The sequence below is a fragment of the Bufo bufo genome, chromosome 2 (assembly GCF_905171765.1).
Source record: "Bufo bufo chromosome 2, aBufBuf1.1, whole genome shotgun sequence".
Taxonomy (NCBI): domain Eukaryota; kingdom Metazoa; phylum Chordata; class Amphibia; order Anura; family Bufonidae; genus Bufo; species Bufo bufo.
In genome coordinates, this window is record NC_053390.1 from 432859190 (window position 1) to 432880835 (window position 21646).

Below are 21646 nucleotides of genomic sequence, written 5' to 3' on the forward strand. Positions count from 1 at the left end.
GTGATCCGCACAATTAACCCCTCAGGTGCCGCACCTGAGGGGTTAATTAATTGTGCGTATCATAGCCCCCTGTAAGAGATCAGGTGTTGCCAGGCAGCAGGGGCCAGACCCCCCTCCCTCCCCAGTTTTAAATTCATTGGTGGCCAGTGCGGCCTCCCTCCCCCCCCCCCCCCCCCTTCCCCCTAATTAAAATCACCCGGAGATTTTAATTAGGGGGGGGGGGGGGGGAGAGGGGAGGCCGCACTGGCCACCAATGAATATAATACTGGGGAGGGAGGGGGGTCTGGCCCCTGCTGCCTGGCAGCACCTGATCTCTTACAGGGGGCTATGATATGCACAATTAACCCCTCAGGTGCGGCACCTGAGGGGTTAATTGTGCGGATCACAGCCCCCTGTAACAGATCGGGTGCTGCCAGGCAGCAGGGGGCAGTCATGTACACAGTTCGTAGCATATTCTAACTTGAAGCGTCCCCATCACTATGGGAACGCCTCTGTGTTAGAATATACTGTCGGATCTGAGTTTTCACGATGTGAAAACTCAGATCTGAAAAAGCTTTTATGCAGACGGATCTGCGGATCAGTCTGTGCGAAAGTAGCCTACGGATCACTGACCCGGATGACAATCTTGTGTGCCTCCGTGTTTTTTCACGGACCCATTGACTTTATGGGTCCGCGAACCGTTGTCCGTCAAAAAAATAGGACAGGTCCTATTTTTTTGACGGACAGCAAACACAGATCACGGACGCGGATGATAAACAGTGCATTTTCCAAGATTTCAACGGACCCATTGAAAGTCAATGGGTCTGCAGAAAATCACAGAGAACGGAACTGACACGGATGCACATAACAGTCGTGTGCATGAGGCCAAACACACACACTTACTGACCGACAGTCATCCACACTCACTGACATACACAGACACTCAATGACAGACACACATACATTTACTGACAGAAAGACAGACATACATACACTCACTCACTGACATAAATACACAGGCAAACACTCACTCAGTCAAACACTTAAACAGTCACCTCCCTGGGGTCCAGTGTGGTGCAGCTCCTCAGTCCTCGTTTAGTATGCCGGGGCCGGAATGACGTCATATTCCGGCATCACAGAGGGCGCACGAGGGAGCAGTGGGAAGCTGCTAGAACAGCCTCCCTTGCCGCCCGCCTCCTCTCCTCCGGTAATTTACTGGCAGAGCAGGCACCTGCCATCAGGGTAAGCAGATGCCTACTCTGCAATATTTAAGAAGGACCTCCACCTCCTGGCCCCCCTGTAAAGGCGCTGGGGGCGGCTCAAGAGCCGCTCGCCCAGGGCTGCAGCCCCAGTCAGGGGGAGCCCACCAGGGCGCCCCCAGCAGGCCGGCGCCCTAGGGGAACTCCTAGTTCGCCTATATGGTTGCATCGGCCCTGACTGTGGCATGTGAGCTGAGTCAGAAGAAGGGGCCCCCTCCATAGCAAAGTCATGGGGTACTGATTGTTTGTTATGGCAGCCAAGGTCCTTGTGAAGACTCTCTGGCCTGCCCTTGTAATCTTCCTATAAACACCTGTGCTTAAAGAGGACCTGTAACCTCTCATGACTTGTCAGTTTTTTAGTAACTACTTACATTCCTCATGTAATAATTCTGGAGCATCTATTCTTATGTTCTACCATTCTTTTGTTTGTGTTAGAAATTATGAATGTGTTGCTAGCAGTTTGCAGTGATGGTCCAGATGGGTGTTGCTAGTTGGCGTTGTGTCCCCCGCACAGTCGGACTCTATCAGCACTGATTGGCTAGTCTCACGCTGTCCAGGGACACCTCCTACTGGCAAGACCCAGCTTTACCTTCATTGCAAACTGCTAGCAATTAATTGATCAATTCCAGCAGGAATAATAAAGGAATGGCACAACATAGAGTCATAACAGTAGATGTTCCAGAATTGTTATTACATGGAGAATGCAAGTAGTTACTAAAACGGACATGTTAGGAGAGGTGACAGCAGGTCCTCTGTAAAGAGCTTGTCTGGCCTTGTAGCCGAACAACTGAATCACTAGAATCTGTTCCAATTTAAATAAAGAAAAAACAAAAAAATAAAAACTCACTCACCTGTCCATAGTCCCACCGTTCCCACACCAAGCCCCCATTCCCAGACAGTCTTGTGAATGGCAGGACCGTGGACGCGTGAGTGTGGTTGGTGGTGTTGTTTTTTTTTCATGTGGTCACAGGTCTCAGTTGGTCCTAGGCTGGATAGCTACTTTAATAAGAAGACGTCACAAGCACTGTACATTGCAGTGCTATAGTATTACAGTCTGGTATAAGCGATCCAACAATTGTATGTTCAAGTCCCTTAAGGAGACTTAAAATTAAAGTAAAAATGTTTTTAAAAAAATTAAACAAAAGTGTTAGAATACAAATCATTCCCTTTTACAATTTTCTATATAAAAATGACCAAACAATAAACAAGTAAACATAATTGGTATTGCCATGTCAGAAAATGTCCAAGCTTAGAATATAAATGTATTTAACAGTGAATGCAGTAACTCTAAAAAACAATGCTGGATCACCTGTACTCACCTAAAAGCTCTCCATCGCTATTTTAACCACTTGTGGGCCACCCATAGACTATACATGTTTGGATTCTCAACGTTTAACTCTGCATAGACATATCTGAACGCCCTTGCAGAGTTAACAGCTATGCATAGATCATGCAGGAGTGCGGGGCACTTTGTCAATGATGGCAAGGCTCCCCCCAAACTCCCTGCCTTCCCCATCGCTGTGTACACAGTGCTCAATAAGTGCTGTGTATGCAGACCCAGATTAGCCCTGCAGTGCATGTCAGGAGGTTATATTTCTCTTGTAAGTGTGGTTGATATGTTGGCCCCAGTTACAGAAGAACTTGGCAAATTTAAAAAATAAAAATGTATGCTTTAATCCCTTCGCTACCAGCGCCATACATGTACGGCGCTAGAGCGAAGTGCAAACATGACGCCCGCAAGCGCATGCAGGCTTCTTACCGGCATCCTCTGCGGCCAATGAGGATGCCCGTAATTGATTTCAATGCCCAGGATATCGAGGCTGCAATTCTTATTTTGGCCAGCAGGTGGTAGGCCAACATAAGAAATTAGCAGTTCTGCTCAAATAAAATGGGTCTAACTCTAAAAGATCCATGATTGTTCAGAATAAAAAAAAAAAAGGATTTTGTAGGCTCAAATACAAGCTTCAAAAGCATAAAAAAGTGAAAAAAAAACCTGTTAAATATATATAAAAAAATTAAGAATATAAAAGTTCAAATCACCCTCCTTTCCGTAGAATAAAAAAGTATATAAATAACAAATATAAACATCATGGGCATCACAGTGACCAAAAACGTCATTATTATTAAAATCTAAAAAATTTTTTTCCAATATGGCGAGTTTGTAATTGAAAAAAGGGTAAAAAAAAAAAAAAAAAGGGTCAAAACTTACATGCAAATCTGCCTCAAATCCTTCTCCAAAAAGTGTGCACAGAGTATGCATCAAGAGTTCCAAAGCCAAGCATGCAAAAAAATCATGAAAATGTGTTTCTTGTCAGGTAGGGAGAGAGGTAAATGGGCCGTTTTAGAACTAATAAAGCTAAATTATGAGCAAACTGATAGAGTTCAGCTTAAATTATTATTTATGAGCATTATGAACGGAATGCTCCAAAATGCATTCTGTTCTCATACCGGAGAGCAAACCGCAGCATGCAGTGGTTTTTCTTTCCGTCCTGGGATGCGGAGCAAGTTGGATCAGTCATGACCCACAATGCAAGTCAATGGGGACGGATGCATTTTCTCTGCCACAATAGAAATTGGATCTGTCCACTATTGACTTTCAATGGAGTTAATGACGGATCCGTCTCGGCAATGTTAAAGATAATACAACCGGATCTGTTCATAACGGATGCAGACGGTTGTATTATCAGTAACGGAAGCATTTTTGCTGAGCCCTGCCGGATCCAGTAAAAACACTAGTGTGAAAGTACCCTATGACAAGGAGAAGCAACAGTGTGCAGAGCAGTGAAAAGAAACGGTAGAAGACAAACTGTTGAATGGGTATTCCCATTTTAGACATTGGTGGCATATTGCTAGGGGGCCTGTTCTAGAGACAGAAGCAGATACCACACCTATCTGACATTAGTGGCATATCCTAGCGATATGCAACCAATGTAAGGATGGGTATAACCCTTTAAAGGCCAATTTGAATTTTTTTTTTTTATCCCAGGACAAGCAGAATGCAATAATGAAAGAAAACACATGCCTCTAAAGGTGTACATAGCCTGTTCAAATGGCAATCTTAAGACTAATGCTCAGTTCCTTTTACTGCAGATTTCTGCATGATCAGAATGGCCGAGAGTTCCTATATTACCGAAAGAAGATAGCGGAATATAAACAGAAAAGTCAAAGACAGAAAGCTGCGCCAAGTAAAGGTCTGTGCTTTTTAAATATTTCACAAGGTTTTCAACAGTCTCCCATATAAGCATAGATATTCCAAGTGTTCATAGTTTTGCACTGTGGCATGACAGGATATGTACAGTGATGGCTAACCTCCGGCACTCCAGCTGTGGTGAAACTATAACTCCCAGCATGCTCCATTCATTTCTATGGCGTTCTGAGAACAGCCTAGCAAGTGTACCTCTTGGGAGTTGTAGTTTTACCACAGCGGGAGTGGCGGAGGTTAGCCATCACAGGGCTAGGACATGTGGAACAAGTCTGAGCATGGTTGAAGAGCTTTGATTTCTAGAACCATTGAAGATTTTTTTTTTTTACGTTTAAAACAGTTGTCCATGGGTTATCCTTTTAGATAGTCAATCAATGTCTGACACCCAGCACTAGGGATGAGTTAATCGACTTCGGATGAAACATCTGAAGTCTATTTACATAAAACTTTGTTAGAATACTATACAGAGCGAGGGCTCCTTACAGTATTAGGGTCCATTCATATGTCCGCATTATGGGTCCACATCCTTTCTGCAATTTTGCGGAGCGGGTGCGGACCCATTCACATGCACTGTGTGCTGTCTGCATCCGCACTTCCGTTCTGCGGCTCCGCAAAAAAATAGAACATGTCCTATTGTTGTCCGCAGCCATGGACAAGAAAAGGCATTTCCATTATAGTGCCGGCCATGTGCGGACCGCAAAAAACTTGCGGACATGTGAATTGGGGTAATAACTTCAGAAATTAATTTTTACTGTTAAACACCTTTTACAGAACTCTGGTTCGGTTTCAAGGTACCACTTGGAACCAAAACCGAGTTTGTTAAGTTTTTTTTACAGTAGAAATGTAATTTCTGAAGTAATAACTTTGGCTCATAGGAGCCAATACATTCTAATACTGTATGGAGAGCTCGCTCTGTACAGTATTCTAACGAAGTTTTACGCAAATCGACTTTGGATGATTCATCCGAAGTCGATTCGCTCATCCCTACCCAGCACCCACGCCGATCAGCTATTTCATTGTGTAGTGGACAGAGCTGGTTACTGCAGCACTGCTCCCATTCACCGCAGTGGCAGCAGTGCTGCAGTAACCATCTCTATCCTATACAGTGGATGGAGCTGTATAGTTCTGGCACCGGAGCTACTGCAAAAGAGCTGATCGGCGGGGGTGCATGACCTGCCCCATTATGTCTGTCCCAAGGATAGGCAATCACTTGTTAAATCCTGGACAATCCCTTTAAAGGTGGCATTCCTTTTTTCTTCAAAAACAGCTCTGATTTTTATATATTTTTATTTTCAAGAAACAGTATCACATCTGCCCTTGTGCAGTTTCTAGTATTTCAGCAGATCTCCATTATAGCGAATGGAGCAGAGCAGCAATACCAGACACCGCCCACGGTCAAATGTGGCACTGTTTCTCAGAGAAAAAAAGCAGACCCTTTTTTCCTAATACTGAAGAAGCACAACTTTCTTATATAATTTAGAATTTATCAAACCTCCATGCCAGTTTTTTATCTGTAAGGGATAAATCAAGGCAACTGGACTTACTGTGTCCACATCCTTTCCGCAATTTTGCGGAGCGGGTGCGGACCCATCCAGTTGCCTTGATTGATTTATTCTTTACAGATATACCATGACCTGGATAAATGAGAACCTTCACAGACATGCCAGTTTTTTGGCTTCCAAAATAATACGATAGTGGTGCAAAAATGTGTGATAAAGTATTTCAGCTGTCAGAGAAAACAGGTTGAATGTTGTCTATTAGATGCTGCTTTTTCTTCTAATATTAGATCCACTAAATTGAATGTGCATGTGATTTGGGGAGTCATGGCTGATAACTGCTGGTGCAATGACTGTGGTTGGTACTGCGGTTGGTCTGCTTAGTGCGCCAATCACCCGATCCGTGAATACGGACTTCTTGGGTGATATGGCTATTCAGAGACAACATTAAGAGAGGGGTCTGTCACAGACATTTAAGACTCTTTGTGGTAATAATGTAAACTGTCAAGTTTGATTAATAATGTTCTTCCCTTTCAGTCCCTGAGGATGAAGAAACCAAGATGTTTGCGGAGAAGTTAGCTAGATTTGTGGCAGATGGTGGCCCTGAGGTTGAAGCCATTGCTCTCCAGAATAACAGAGAAAATCCTGCCTTCAGGTAATAGATATATTAAGGCCATTCCGACTATTTGTGCCAGTTGACTAAGATATTATTGAATTATAAAGCGGAGTCATACTCTTATAAATGAGAAAACATAACAGTCATTATCCTGATTGCGGGGCAGAATGCCTGATACAGATTTGATGAATGGGGTGTTTTCTGGTCTTGTCACAGAGCAACATGCTTCCACATGTGCAGTTTCTATTTCTTTTAGGCAGAATAGATTGTTTTTTATCTTTTTCTAATTTAATATAAAAATGTCTTTCCTTTTAAAAAAATTTTTTTTATCTGTTACTTGAAGGTTTTTATATGACGCTAATGGCAAAGGGTACCAATATTATAAAATCAAGGTGGAAGAATTCAGACGAGCCAAGCAATCTTCAACGGACAGTCATACCTTATTAGAGCTTAAGCGTAAGTTTTCCTCTGAGCCCTGTTCTGCAGTATCTCAGTCCCCCGCTTCCTCATCTACTATTAGTCCACCAACGCAACAGCAGTCCGCAGAGCAAGCAGCTGCGAAAAAGAAGAGAAAGAGTCGATGGGGGCCAGAGGAAGAGAAAGTAGAGCTCCCTGTTGTTACTGTCATTAATGAGCCCCCCAATACCAGTCTTCTAACAGGTGAGATTTCTACTCACTTTGGAAATCATACATGCTTGTTACCCATTTACTGGATTCAGAGCCTAGAATTTTAATTCTTATTTTTAGCCCAGGACCTGAAAGGCTTAGGTTACCAGAATGGAAAACCGGTGGGATTGGTTGGAGTCACGGAATTATCAGAGGCCCAAAAGAAACAAATAAAAGAACAGCAGGAGGTAGGATAGAAAGTTCACCACTCTGTCTAGTTGACCACTCGCACACATCTAGTTATATAATGATGCAGCTATAAATTAACCAGTCCTGAGCAATCATCTACCGTTTAACCTCTTTGCAACTTGTGACGTGATAGTAGGTCAGCGGGGTGCGAGAGGTGTATGGTCATCAGCTGATCCTGCCCTATAAGCGGCAGTTGCTGGCTTTGTAATACATCCAGCACTCGGCTGCAATGACCAAAATTAAAGAGAACTCCAATCCTGATCATTTAACCCTTCACATGCTGCGGTCAATAGCGACTGCAGCATCTGAGCGGTTAGAAAGAGAGAGAGGGCTCCTTTTGTCCTCCAGCCTGGGGTCTTGTGAAGGCTCCCAGGTCTGTAATACTGAGCTGTCTGCAAAGCTGTTCCCATGGCATAATTGTGAGCCTGTAAATATCCCATAGATTGCAATAGCTATTTCAGTCTATGTTACAAGCGATTAGAAGATTGCATCTTCAGGTCCCCTGAGGGGCTAAAAATTACAAAAATGCTAAGAACCCACAAATAGTAAACATTCTAATCACACCCTATCCCAATTTAACATTTAGAAACCTGTATGCACACTGCAAAGAGGTATTTCCTCAAGGAAGAAAACCATCTTGCCAGAGCCACCTCTTGGAAGTGGCTCCCTATGAGTCAAAATCTGACTTTCCAACAAGCGTTGGGATTTGACAAGAGAATATAGCCAAGCCAGATAATGTATCCATCTGTAGACACTTGTTTCGGGGGTGAAAATGTCCAAATATAAAAATGTTTTTCCTTTGCTGTAATGAAAAAAAAAAAAAAATAGTGATCAAAGTCATATTGTACCCCAAAATGGTACTAATAAAACCTGGAGCTTATCCTGCAAGAAAGTAGACGAAAACAAAGACGTTAATTTGTATTTCTCGCCCAGTTTCCTTGGGGGACACAGAAGACCTTGGGTATAGCTCATCTCCCTAGGAGGCGTGACACTAAGTGAAGACTGTTAAGCCCCTCCTCCCCAGCTATACCCTCAGCCTGGAGAGAGAGACTGCCAGTTTTTGCTTAGTGTCCAAGGAGGCAAGACACTCCCTGCTCTGCAGGGCTGGTTTCTCCTTGTTTAAATTTTAGATTTTTACTTTTTTCTTTTCTTTTTGTTCCAGATCATCAGGGACAACAGAGACGCACTAGACCTCTCTGTTTCTCCCGGGGTTGAGCTGCGCCAGTGCCGGTCACCCGCACGGCTGCCTCCCCCACAGAAGGCAAGGTGGATCAGGGCAGCCCAGCTCCCCTACATCCCGCCAGCGCAAGGGTCGCCCGCACGCCAAGTCCCCCTTCCAGCGTCCTGCCACTACGGTGCCAGTAGCTGAAGGGGCGACCCTGCTGGAACGGACCGAGGGTGAAGACGTCTATGGTGAGAGATTGGCTGCTCCAGCCCAACGTCCCCGTCCCCCCCCGGTCTCCTGCGTGCCTGACCCTATACTGGGCCTATGGACCCTTCTGTCCCTGCTAGACCTAGGCTGGCCCCTGGGCTGCCGCAGGGCGACATTCTGCTCCCTCTCTCCTGGCCTCCATAGGTCATTGGCACCCTTCTCCCTACAAGAAGAATGCCTGGGGAGCTGCAGAGGTCCGCAACTAGCTGCCCCTGACTGAGGGGTTATGCAGGCGTCCCACCCTCACAGGCACCCGGTCTCAGGGTCCCCCTCCCTCTTACCGGCTACTGCTTCAGGGCCAGAGCCTTGCTGCTCCTGACCCTCCTCTGCCCTCACGGGCACCGGCCCAAGGGCAAGGTGGTTGTGGCTGTTGGCCACATGGTGCGCTGTTATAAGCCAGGGCCCGCTCCATGGGTAAAATGGCTGCCGAGCGCAGGGTCCTCGCTTCTGGGCAGCGGGGTGGGCACCCGCGGCCTGCAATATGAGCGCTATGCTTCAACAGCCCCAGGCCGACCGTCGGAACATTCCGGTCGGCCGGGCACCGCAGGCTTTACGGCCGCGATCCCGGCGCTCTATCCGGGTCCCCGCCTCTTCCGGCCCGCGGGGTGGGCACCCGCGGCCGGCATGTGCATGCGCCGCTTCGTTCCCCGGCCGGTACTTGAATACTGTGCGGCCCCGGTCAGCCGGGCGCCGCTAATAATTTAGGCCCCGGCTTCACGGCCTACAATTACTAGGCCTCTGTTGGAGGGGGCTGGAACTTCTCCAGGCGGGAATTCTTCCCGCCGGGAGGTTCCCCCGCCCCCAGGGGATCGCAGCGCCGCCCTCCAGGCCGGATCCCTGTTAACCCTTTGGGTACAGGCCGGCTTCAGATGGCCTGTATGGGTGCCCCCAGGGGATCGCAGCGCCGCGGTACAGGCCGGCTTCAGATGGGCCTGTATGGCTGCCCCCAGGGGATCGCAGCGCCGCCCTCCTGGCCGGATCCCTGTTTAACCCTTTGGGTACAGGCCGGCTTCAGATGGGCCTGTATGGAACCCCCCAGTGCCCCTGTAGGTGGCTCCCCTTTTCTGTTATATATATATATATATATATATATATATATATATATATATATATATATATATATATAAAAAAAAAAAAAAAAAAAAGAATTTTTTTATATATATAACTTGTGGGCTGCGCAGGACGCTGCAGCCTCATGTCAGTACATGCCCCCCTTCCCTAGGCGGCATGTCGCACTCCCCGGCTGCGGCGCTGCCAGGGTCATTTTACCCTTCTAGCCCTCTCTCACGATACGGCGCTGGTCAAGTGCATGCGGCCTTTTCTGTAGGCAGCATTCGTCACCCTCTTTAGTTATGGTACTGCCATGTGCGGGACCCCCCTCCTGGGCGGGATACTGTACTCTCCCTGGCTACGGTTTGGCCTTGTGCATGATCCCCCTTTCATTGGCGGACTACTGCAGTTTCACCGGATACGGTGCTGGCCATGTGCACGACCTCCTTCCATAGGCGGAACGCTACACTCTCACTAGATTCGTTGCGATCTGTGCATGACCCCTTTTTTCTTAGGCGGAATACTGCACTCTCACCAGATACGGTGCTGGCCATGTGCACGATCCCTTTCCATTGGTGGAACGCTGCACTCTCACTGGATTCGTTGCCGATCATGTGCGTGACCCCCTTCCATAGGCGGAATGCTGCACTCTCTGATTTCGCTGACGCCCATAGGCATGACTCCCTTCCGTGGACGGCATTTGGCACTCTCACTGGATTCACTGCCAGCCATGTGCATGACCACTTTCCATAGGTGGTATGATGCACTCTCATTGGATTTTCCCTGTGGCGGCATTCATACACTCCCTCGGTCGGTGATGTTCTCTCGCCGGTACGTTGTTGGCCATGTGCATGAACCCCATACATGGCGGGGTGCTTGCACTCTCACTGGATCCGCTGCCGGCCATATGCATGACCCCTCTTCCGTGGGCGGTGTACGCACTCTCACTGGATTCGCTGCCGGCCATGGGCACGCCTCCTTCAGGTGACATGCACACATTCTCACCGACTGATCGCACTCTCCCTGGATGCGATGCTGACCGTGTGCATGCCCCCCCCCCCCCCCCCTCTTTTCTGGGCGGCATACTACACTCTCACCGGATACGTTGCTGGCCTTGAGCATGGCCCTCTAACATGGGTGGAACGCTTGCGCTCCCATTGGATACCGTGCTGGCCTTGTGCGTGACCATCCCTCATTCCATGGGCGGAATTTTGCACGCTCACGAGATCCAAGGCTGTCCTTGTATGTGCCGTATTGGACTTGCACATGTTCCCCTTCATTGGGAGTAGTTACACTCTCACGAAGTTTCGGTGTTGGGTGAGTTGTTGCACACTCACTTAATGCTAGGATAGCCCTGTGCATGCCCCCCTTTCACTAGGTGGACCTCCTGCATTCCTGCTGGATACTGTGTGGCTATGTGCATGGCGCCCTTCGGGGCGAAGTATGGTATGCCCTACTTCTCTGACGTAGGTACGGCCTTGGGCATTCCCCCCTTTTTTTTTTGGGGCGGGCTTTTGCACCCTTGCCGACTGCAGTTTGCCAGGTACATTTCCCCCCTTTCGGGGCGGTCAGTTTTGCGTTCCATCGCATACCATACTAGTCTTGTGCATAACTCCTTTTCAGTTTGCACTTCCGTAGATACTGTGGCACTCTGGCTGGCCTTCGCTGAGTGATATTTTGGCAGTGAGTGGACGTTTTTGTGCGTTGTTGGGCCGTGTATACCTTCTCGTCCCGTAGGTGGGTTGGCCTTCTCACTGCTTACGGGGCTACTCGTACGTATCCCTCCTTTCCTCCTGCGACATATTTTTTTCTCTTGGGAGACGGTGTTTGCAGCAAGCCTTGCACTATTCTCTAAAGAGATCATTCTGTCCACCTGTGTAAGCCTAAGGTGTTGTCCAACAAACAATAAATGAATGCCTTATAGATAAGTAGACGGCCTCTACCTGCTCGCTACTGCTCCGAGCTGGGCGGTGCTCATTCGTCTTCCCGCAGCATTGTTTCCCTGCGCTAGTGGTCACATGGTCGAGAGTGCTGTCTGCAGCGCCCTTCGCATTCTATGTTGGCTCTGGTGGGACTACGGTCCCCTCGCCTACTACTATTTCCTTCTACCAGGTTCGGGCCGCTCTTCTTGGGAAAGGTCACCCAACTTCTCTTGGGTGCTCGCTTACCCAGGTCCGGAGGACATCCACCTTGAGTTCTTCAGGATATTCGCCTTCTGCGAAGCGGTGAACGGGGCGTCTCAGTGTAGCGGGGTCCTGCTTTTGAGCTGTCCTATGGCTTCTCTATGCCCACTCCTCCTTTCTTTTGGAGGGTGTTATCCCGGCCTCTGTCTCGACTGCCTTTTCTCGCCGGTTCTGTTTGGCTCCCACTCGGTACGGATCTCTCCGATGTGGCTTCTGTTCCGGCCACGCTTCAGAGGATGTTCCTTCTCTGCCCTCCCCTCTGGGAAGAGCATGGTTGTTCAGGTGGATGGTTCTGGTGTCTTGTCCACACTGACTGTACTAGCTGTGTACCTATCTAACGGGTCTACCGCGTTCTGTCCTCCCGCTGGGTGCAGATTGCGTTTTTTCCATTCTAGGCAATGTTTCTGCTATGGATTTACCTTCTCGGTAACTTGGGAGGACTACCATTTAGTCCGTCTTCCTGTGGTGGCTACATCGGCTTGGGCTTTAGCCTGTCTTGTCCTGGCATCGGGCGGTTGCTGGGCGGACCCTTCGGTTCCTGTCCGTCTGCTCCCCCACTCCGGGTGGATACGGGACAACATTGTTCGGGGCCGACGGGACCAGTTCTACTGACCGTTCTGCCCGTGTTACTGATCATTGGGTTTTCGCCCGCTTGCCCAGGCGACTCTAGTGAGCTCGCTAGTGTTCGCTTCTAGCCGAGTTTTCGTCCAGGATCTGTGGTAGGACTTAGGACTTTACCTGGGGTTCTGTGGGAAGCTGGGCGTTCCCCCACTCTGCCTTTCTCTCTCCATGGTTCTGTCTTTCTCCAGCCCGGCCCTGGGGCTGGGACTCCGTTGCTTGAGGTATCAAGTGTCGTTCCTGTCCTTCCTCTTTCAGCGTTCCCCGACCCTCTGGGCCTGTCAGGAACTTCTTCCATGGAGCGGCTCTTGGGTTCCTTTGTACTGCCCTCCGTTACCGTCCTGGGAACCACATACTGGGCTCTTGGCGCTCCAATTTTTCCTTGGAGTCGTTACAGAAGTCCTCTGTACTCCTTCTGTCCTGTACGGTTGGGTTTCTGTAGCCATCGTGTCTCTGACTGGTGCCTGAGTGGCGGCCCTTCTTGTTCCGAGCCTTCTGTCTTCCCCCAGGACAGGGCTGTTCTCCATTCCGTCTCTTCCTTCCTTCTGAAGGTGATGTTTGTCCTTCATTTCATTGAGGCAGTCGTCCTCCCCTTCCCACCCCCGGGAACGGACACTTCACCGATTTGGACGTTTGTTTGGGCCTTGCAGTTTTTTACTTGGAGATCTCCGACTCTTGTCGACGTTCGGTCTCTTGTGTTCCCAGGAGGTCCGCGCAAGGGTTGAGGGCCTCCAGGGTGGCTTTCCTCCGCTTTCTCAGTGTGGCTCTTGCTGTGGTTGTCGCACCAAGGGCAGGGTTCTGCTTTTGGTGTCACCATTCATTTTGCCAGAGCTGTCGGTTTTTCCTGGGCCGGAGGCATTAGGCTTCGGCCATGCATTTGTAAGGTGGTCACTGGTCTTCCTTGCACACCTTACCGAGTTCTACAGGGTGCATACTCGGCCTTCGGCGTATGCTGCCTTGGGCCGCCTGGTCTGCAGGCGGCGGGTTTTTTGTTGCCTTCGGGTGCTTCGCCTTGGTGCTGTGGTCCCTCCCCCTTTGGACTGCTTTTGAACGTCCCAAGGTCTTCTGTGTCCCCCAAGGAAACTGGGCGAGAAAACGAGATTTTTGTATAACTTACCAGTAAAATCTCTTTCTCGCTCTTTCCTTGGGGGACACAGCACCCACCCATTCTTTGTTCTTCTCTGACTGTTTCCGAGTTTGTTTTACCCTTTGGGTAGTTGGCTTGTTGGTTCCACTTTTTGGACTTTGCCTTTTCTCACTACTTGGACACGCAACTGGCAGTCTCTCTCTCCAGGCTGAGGGTATAGCTGGGGAGGAGGGGCTTAACAGTCTTCACTTAGTGTCACGCCTCCTAGGGAGATGAGCTATACCCAAGGTCTTCTGTGTCCCCCAAGGAAAGAGCGAGAAAGAGATTTTACTGGTAAGTTATACAAAAATCTCGTTTTTTCGAAGGTTTCACTGTTAAAAAAAAAAATTATATAACTTTATCGTCATAATCATACCAACCCACAGAATAAGCCTGTCATGTCATTTTTAGTGTATAGTGAATGTTTTAAAAACAAAACCTGAAAAACCATGACAGAAATGCGTTTTTTTTTTTTCACCTGATAATTTTTTTTTCTCCGTTTTTCATTACAAGTTAGAAAGTTAAATGATGCCATTGAAAATATAACTTGTCCCTCAAAAATAAGTCCTCATAAGACTGTGTGAATGGAAAAGTAAAGAAGTTCTGGGTCTTGGAAGTCAGGAAAAAAATGAAACTTGGCCTTAAGGGGTTAAATTAAGGTGGTTTTCCTGTTGACAAAAATGGTTGTTATTAAAGGGGATTGTCACATAATCAACACTTATTACGGTACCTGTACTCTGCCATTACCATAGACTTTTAATGAGGCATCAGTCCACATACTCAACCACCACCCCATTCAAAGGAGGGACATAGGATCACGGTGGAGCTGTCAGACACTGTCACATATTCTGTGGGCAGGAGATAAGTGTTGATTGTGGAACAACACTTTTACCTGCACAATATATTTTTTTTCTTCTCTCAAAGTTTGACTTGCTTTATTCAGCTAGCTGTTTTCTGTTTAGATGCAGCAAATGTATGACTTGATCATGAAACACAAGCAGGCCATGCAGGACGTGCAGCTCATGTGGGAGAAGGCCATGAAACAACATCAGCATGAATATGACAGTGACGAAGAGGTCGATAACGACCTGGGCACGTGGGAGCACCAGTTGAGACAGATGGAAATGGACAAGACCAGGGGTAAGGTTCATAACTAGCTGTAGTACATGTAACTGCACCATAAACTTGTATGAAGGAACATCGATAAATTCCATGTAGCGGTGTAGTAAACTCTTGCCATGCAGATGAGAAACAGTGGATTTGAAGCAAGTTTTAATTAGTGGTAAAACTTTTTGTTTTCCAACAGAATGGGCAGAACAGCTGACTGAAATGGGTCGTGGTAAGCATTTCATTGGAGATTTCTTACCCCCCGATGAACTAGAGAAATTTATGGAAACATTCAAAGCTCTTAAGGTAACGATGCCAAATAATGTTGAGACATGGCTACAGCTTTCTGACCAAACCAAATGGTTTGTCCAACATGAAAACCCATGATGAGTTATTGAAAAGTCATACAATGGTGGTGGTGTTTTAGCCAAAGCCCAATTCCACCACTAGGAAAAGTTAAAAGGCAAATTTGTTAAGGTGCACATCCACAAACAGATGACATAGCCATTTACGCATTTTGAGCCCTTCCCAGTTGTTACTGGCTCTTAGTCATAACAAGGTGTATAGTAACACGGCTAACAATAAATAGCTGTGGGTCAGAAAGGGATTGACTCATTCCTTCCCAATTCAGGCCACACTTAAAGGCCTATTAGAGTGGTAGAAGCAATGTTACATAAAGGCAAAATGGAAACAGTATGAAATATATGGAAAGAAGAACATAAATGTCTAATATAATGCCTCATTCACACGTCAGTGTTCGGTCAGTGATTTCCATCAGTGATTTTGAGCCAAAACCAGGTGCGGCTCTAAACACAGAACAGGTGCAGATCTTTCCCTTATACCTTATGTCTGTGGAGGTTCCACACCTGGTTTTGGCTCACAATCACTGATGGAAATCACTGACCAAAACACTGACGTGTGAATGAGACTTAAGAATATATAAAGAATAGACAAAAGAAACGCTCTGAAATGTTAACCTCAAACATGTCCTATATGTTGGTATGGAGGTGAAGCTACACGTTTGACATGGAGTAAGCATCATGACGGAGATAAGCATGTCCTCAAAATTCCTCTTGAAATTCAATGAGGTATTTAGTTCTTCATTCTAGTTCAGTGTTCTTCTCCCTGTTTGAACTAAATGAGGAATACAAGAGGAGTGAGGTAAAGATGTACCACTGATATGCTATAAATGTACAGCTCAGGCTACTTTCACACTGGCGTTTCTGGGTCCGCCTGTGAGATCCGTTCAGGGCTCTCACAAGCGGCCCAAAACGGATCAGCTTAGCCCCAATGCATTCTGTCTGAATGGATAAGGATCAGTTTGCCTCCGTTCAGCCTCCATTCCGCTCTGGAGGCGGACACCAAAACGCTGCTTGCAGCTTTTTGGTGTCCGCCTGACGATGCGGAGCCAAACGGATCCGTCCTGACTTACAATGTAAGTCAATGGGGACGGATCCGTTTTCACTGACACAATATGGTGCAATTGAAAACAAATGACTTTCAGTGTAAGTCAAAACGGATCCCTTTGCATTCTCATAAACAAAAAAAATAAAATATATATATATATATTTGTTCATGGTAATGCAAACGGATCCGCTCTGCATGGATACAAGCGTTTGTATTATAGGTGCGGATCCGTCTGTGCAGATACCAAACGGATCCGCACCTAACGCAGGTGTAAAAGTAGCCTCAACTGTACTTACTAGTGTAGGGCCATATCCTAGAGGAGGACCAACATGACCATATGTTCAGATAAGATTCATGAGAGGAAAGCTACCAAGATGAGTTTTTCCAATCTGGCAATTAGGTCTACCTTGTTAATCCAGTGTAAGGGCTCATGCACACCTTGTGGAATGGAAGGTCCGGACCATAATAGAACAGTCCTATTAAGATTAGGACATGTTCTATATTTTTGCAGAGCCACAGGAATACTGTCCGGGAAGAAGGAAAGTAGTTCAATCTCAGGGGCGAGAGGAAGTCTTAAATAGACTGTTAAAATGGTGGAAGACTGATTGCCAGACATTAGATCTGTTCTAAAATTTTACATTTTTGGGGCCCTGGTATCAAGGTTAAAAATCCAGTTAATGAGATGCTTGTGGTTGTGCCACTGTAATATATTCTGATATACTTGTCTTTAGTTTGTGTGGGGCACCTAACATAACATAAGTTACAGGTTGTGCAGATCATAGTGTAAACCAAATGGGTAAAAATTTTTTTTTTTTATTTAATTAGGTAAATGAGAAGGTCTGTGTTCTTTGTAGAAATGTACAAATACTGCACCTAGGCAGACCACTTTGGTTAGAAAACCCATTTTAAATAATTGATTGCTCAAAGCCGAAGTAAAGTTTTGTGTTGAACTGCTTGGTAAGTAGGTCCATAAACAGAGAGCGTTGGAGTGTATATAAAATGATCATGTGCAGTTGTGTTAGTCTAGGAACTCTGTTCACTCCTGCCTCAGAAGCTCTATGCCATGCTGTCTTTTCTGTCTAAACAACAGACACATCGTTGGAACCTGGTAGATCCCATTATAAGTCAGTGGGTCTATCAACCTCAGTTGGTGTCCACCATGTGATGGGTCTAGTAGACTGTTGAACCGAGCCGTAGTAAAAGCATCTTAGTAACAACTTTTTTCATCTACAACCATAGTATGATCTTTGTGTTGTAGGAGGGTCGTGAACCTGACTATTCAGAGTACAAAGAATTTAAGATAACTGTGGAGAACATAGGATACCAAATGCTTATGAAGATGGGTTGGAAAGAAGGAGATGGATTGGGTTCTGAAGGCCAAGGAATAAAGAATCCTGTTAACAAGTACGTTTTTACTAAACATGCATATTTACTTTCTTAGAACATGTGGTCACAAAGATTTAGAAATCTGATAGAGATTAGGTCAGATTTTTTTGCTCTGTACTTGATCCTTTGTAAAACAGTGTGGTAATACTTATGTTCACCAGAAGAGGGCAATGTTACCAAATGCATGTTTGGTATTTTGTGTAGTAAAAATTGCTGGGAAATTTCCCCCTTTTTTTTTTTGTATATTTTTTTTTTTACTGATTATTGCAGAAGGGAACACTGAAGATATAAAATACATTAAAACATTAGGATCTGTTTGTAAGCGTTGTAGTACAGCGCAGTGACACAGCAATACATCAAAGGACATAGGGGGCGATTTATTAAGACCAGTGTTAGACAACGGTCTTAATAACCCCTCTAATCCAGGCGTAGAAAATGATGAATGAGATGGGCCTGCTGGCCCGTTCCCACCCACTTTTTAAAAAAGAAAAATGTGATCTGCACACCCTAGATGGTGGGTGCTCGTAGAGGACATGCGTCGATTGATTCCTGGGAGAAATCCACGGCACACCATATGATTCTTCATCAGAAAAAGTTATTTAATGCATAGTAATTTTACATAATTTTTGTTCCATCCAGAGCAAATAATAAAGCATTATAATCGATCTAGCAGTGCAACCCAACGTTTCGGTCGGTTGTCGACCTTTGTCAAGGGATCTGAAAAGGACATATAGCAAAATTATGATAAGTATCAAGGACCAAACAGTGATGTAAGACTAAATACTATATTCCGAAAAAAAAGACTCTTGCAGGATGACATCATTTAGTAGTCACTAGCACCAAATCTTTACTATATTCCGGGAGAAAAAAAAATATATGATTTTTTGCTAGTGACTACTAAATGAAGTCTTTATTTTTTTTTCGGAATGTAGTATTTAGTCTTACATCACTGTTTGGTCCTTGATACTTATCATAATTTTGCTATATGTCCTTTTCAGATCCCTTGACAAAGGTCAACAACCGACCGAAACGTTGGGTTGCACTGCTAGATCGATTATAATGCTTTATTATTTGCTCTGGATGGAACAAAAATGATGTAAAATTACTATGCATTAAATAACTTTTTCTGATGAAGAATCATATGGTGTGCCGTGGATTTCTCCAAGGATACACCCACTTTTTTAGACCTGGCATGAGCGGGGAAAAGTTGCAGATTGCGGTGCAGCTGCGCCTGAAATACACCTAATGTAAGCGTATTTCAGGTTAATAAATGACCCCCATGGTCTCTTTTTAAAAGTGAGTCTCCAGTATAAATTAGACTACCTAGGAGTTAACGTATAAGTATATAGTAAAGATGTATGGCAATAAAAATGCAATGGGGGGAAAATGTCAAAAGAAAATGTGGTGTGTATCTTCTATCTCTCTCACGTTGAACATGCATGACAGTCTGCAGGCAGCATGTTAGATTGAGATTCAGTATATGGGCTCATTCAGACGGCCGTATGCTGTGCGCAAAAATGCGGATCCGTTTTTTTGCGGATTAGATGCTGTTCCATTCAGTTCTATAGGGCCTTATTCTTCCATTGCATGGCTCAGAAAAAAAATGAAACATGTCCTATACTTGTCAGTGAAAATCAGACTATTATAGTCTATGGATCAGCAAAAAAACGGATTCGCATTTTTGCGGACAGCATACGGCCGTCTGAATGAGCCTTAACTTGTATTTTTATTTAATTCTAATTAAAAGGGCTGTGCCACCATTAAAGTTATTTTTAATATAATTCAGCATGAAAAACAAAATGCTCCAGTTGTGGGAAATTCTCTTAAGGGTATTTTCACACTTGCGGCAGGACGGATCCGACAGGCTGTTCACCATGTCGGATCCGTCCTGCGGCTGTTTCGCCGTGCCCCCGGGCCGCCGCTCCGTCCCTATTGACTATAATGGGGTTGGGGGCGGAGCTCCGGCGCAGCACGGCGGTGCACGGCTTAAGGCCGCCGGACTAAAATTACTGCATGTCAGGTTTTTTAGTCCGGCGGCTTTCTCCGTGCACCGCCGTGCTGCGCCGGAGCTCCGCCCCCATCCCCATTATAGTCAATGGGGACGGAGCGGGGGCACGGCGAACAGCCACAGGACGGATCCGACATGCTAAACAGCATGTCGGATCCGTCCTGCCGCAAGTGTGAAACTAGCCTTACATCATAATAATGGCGCCCTCTGGTGTTTAAACTGTAATGTGCACTTCCACCTACTGAGGTGGATACACATCATCAGTTCCATCCTTCAACTGTCACCAGTCCTATCTACTGTCAGATGCTGAGTAGAGAGCTGCAACAGAAAGGACACAGCCGCTGAACTACTAGCCTGTAGAAAATCTAGCAGAGCGACAACAAATCAGGACATTGGATTCCATGTGAGATACACGGCTGGTTCTAGCTTTGGTATAAAGAGATTGTCATGTATTATATATGATGTCTGATGTTGGTTTCTCTGTACTGATTCCAGTCTCTTTTGTGAAGAGACCATCATGCCTAAGACTAGTCCGGTAAGACCCCTTCTCAGACCCCAATGGAGGAGTGTCTGCTCACACTTTGTCACTGGTGCCTGTGCCTCCTGCCCTGCCTCTGGACAGAATCACCTTTCTTGCCCAGTCCAGCATCCCCCCCCCCCCCCCAGTCCAGCCTGTGGCCCCCGCTTGGGCATCTGCCATGTCCAGCGCGGCCGCTGATTTGGCCCTGTTCGCCAAGGCAGCCATGTCTTTCATGGAACGTATGTCCGTTTCCAATCCTGCAGCGCCAACCACTCCGTCCCCTCACAGTGGTTCCTGCAGAGGACGACTGACTACTAAGAGGCAGCGTGAGCGACAGCATCCCTCCTCGGATGACTCCGCTTCTCCCCCTCGGCTAGAAGCTTGCTCAGTCTCCTCTCCCCCTCCCTTAGGGAGCGCAGGTCTGAAGGGGAATTGTCCGGCTCGGACGAGGTCACGGAGCGGTACCTTCCGCCAAAGCTCTCCACCATGGTGGCTGATCTAGTAGCGGCTGTCCGTGACACCTTTAATCTCCAAGGGGATTCTCCTCCTTCCACTAGGAGGGAGTTCGCCCTTTTTCCTCCCAAAAAACCAGAGGCTGCTATCTTTCCGGTCCATGAGGAATTTTCCGCTGTCATAGCCAGGGCATTCCGCCCCAAAACACATGGATACTCTCTATCCTTTCCCGGCGGACAGCGTGGAGAAGTGGTTTTCTCCCCCTAGGGTGGACCCCCCGGTAGCCAGGTTGGCCAAAAACACGGCCCTCCCTGTCCTGGACGTCTCTTCTCTGCAGGACGCTGTGGACAGGCGCCTAGATTCTCTGGCAAAATCCATATTCTCACTGGCGGGCACGTCCCTGCGACCTGCCTTTGCCTCGGCATGGGTGGCCAGAGCTCTCTCAATGTGGCTGCAGCGCCATCACCAGGACCTGGCGGACCAAGGTGCGTCGGTGGACCCGCTGGATTTGGTTCTCCAGATGTCTCAGGCCTCCAAATTCCTCTGTGAGGCTTCCATGGACATCGGTCCCCTTTTTGCCCGCATTTCGGCCCTCTCGGTCATTCAACGCAGGGAGGTCTGGTTGAAGGTATGGGATGCTGACGCTTCCTCCAAGCGTTCCCTTGCGTACCTCCCCTTTTGAGGGTTCCAGACTTTTTAAGGCTCAACGGGATGAGTTCATCTCTGCCGCTACTGGGGGCAAGAGCACTCACCTTCCCCAGGCTAGGGCTAAGCGCCCCTTTCGGGCGAGGACTTCCGGTTCTCGGTACCAGTCCTTTCGCCGCTTCTCTGCGAACAAGTCGTCGTCTACTTCCTCTGCAGGAGGGTCACAGGACTCCCGCAAGCAGTCCTCTTTCAAACCCCAGCCTACCTGGCGCCCGAGGACACAGTCGACCTCGCCCTGCCGCTC

The 21646-nt window shown here is 47.0% G+C and overlaps 1 protein-coding gene across 1 annotated transcript in view; it reads left to right on the top strand.

Moving 5' to 3' along the window:
* SUGP1 (SURP and G-patch domain containing 1) overlaps nucleotides 1-21646 on the top strand; it is a 60159-nt gene that overhangs the window by 27534 nt on the left and 10979 nt on the right. The window contains exons 6-12 of the mRNA XM_040417413.1: nucleotides 4329-4429; nucleotides 6474-6591; nucleotides 6896-7212; nucleotides 7300-7406; nucleotides 14779-14956; nucleotides 15123-15229; nucleotides 17589-17734. Of these exons, the coding sequence (XP_040273347.1) occupies nucleotides 4329-4429; nucleotides 6474-6591; nucleotides 6896-7212; nucleotides 7300-7406; nucleotides 14779-14956; nucleotides 15123-15229; nucleotides 17589-17734 (1074 nt within the window). The remainder of the gene's footprint in view (nucleotides 1-4328; nucleotides 4430-6473; nucleotides 6592-6895; nucleotides 7213-7299; nucleotides 7407-14778; nucleotides 14957-15122; nucleotides 15230-17588; nucleotides 17735-21646) is intronic.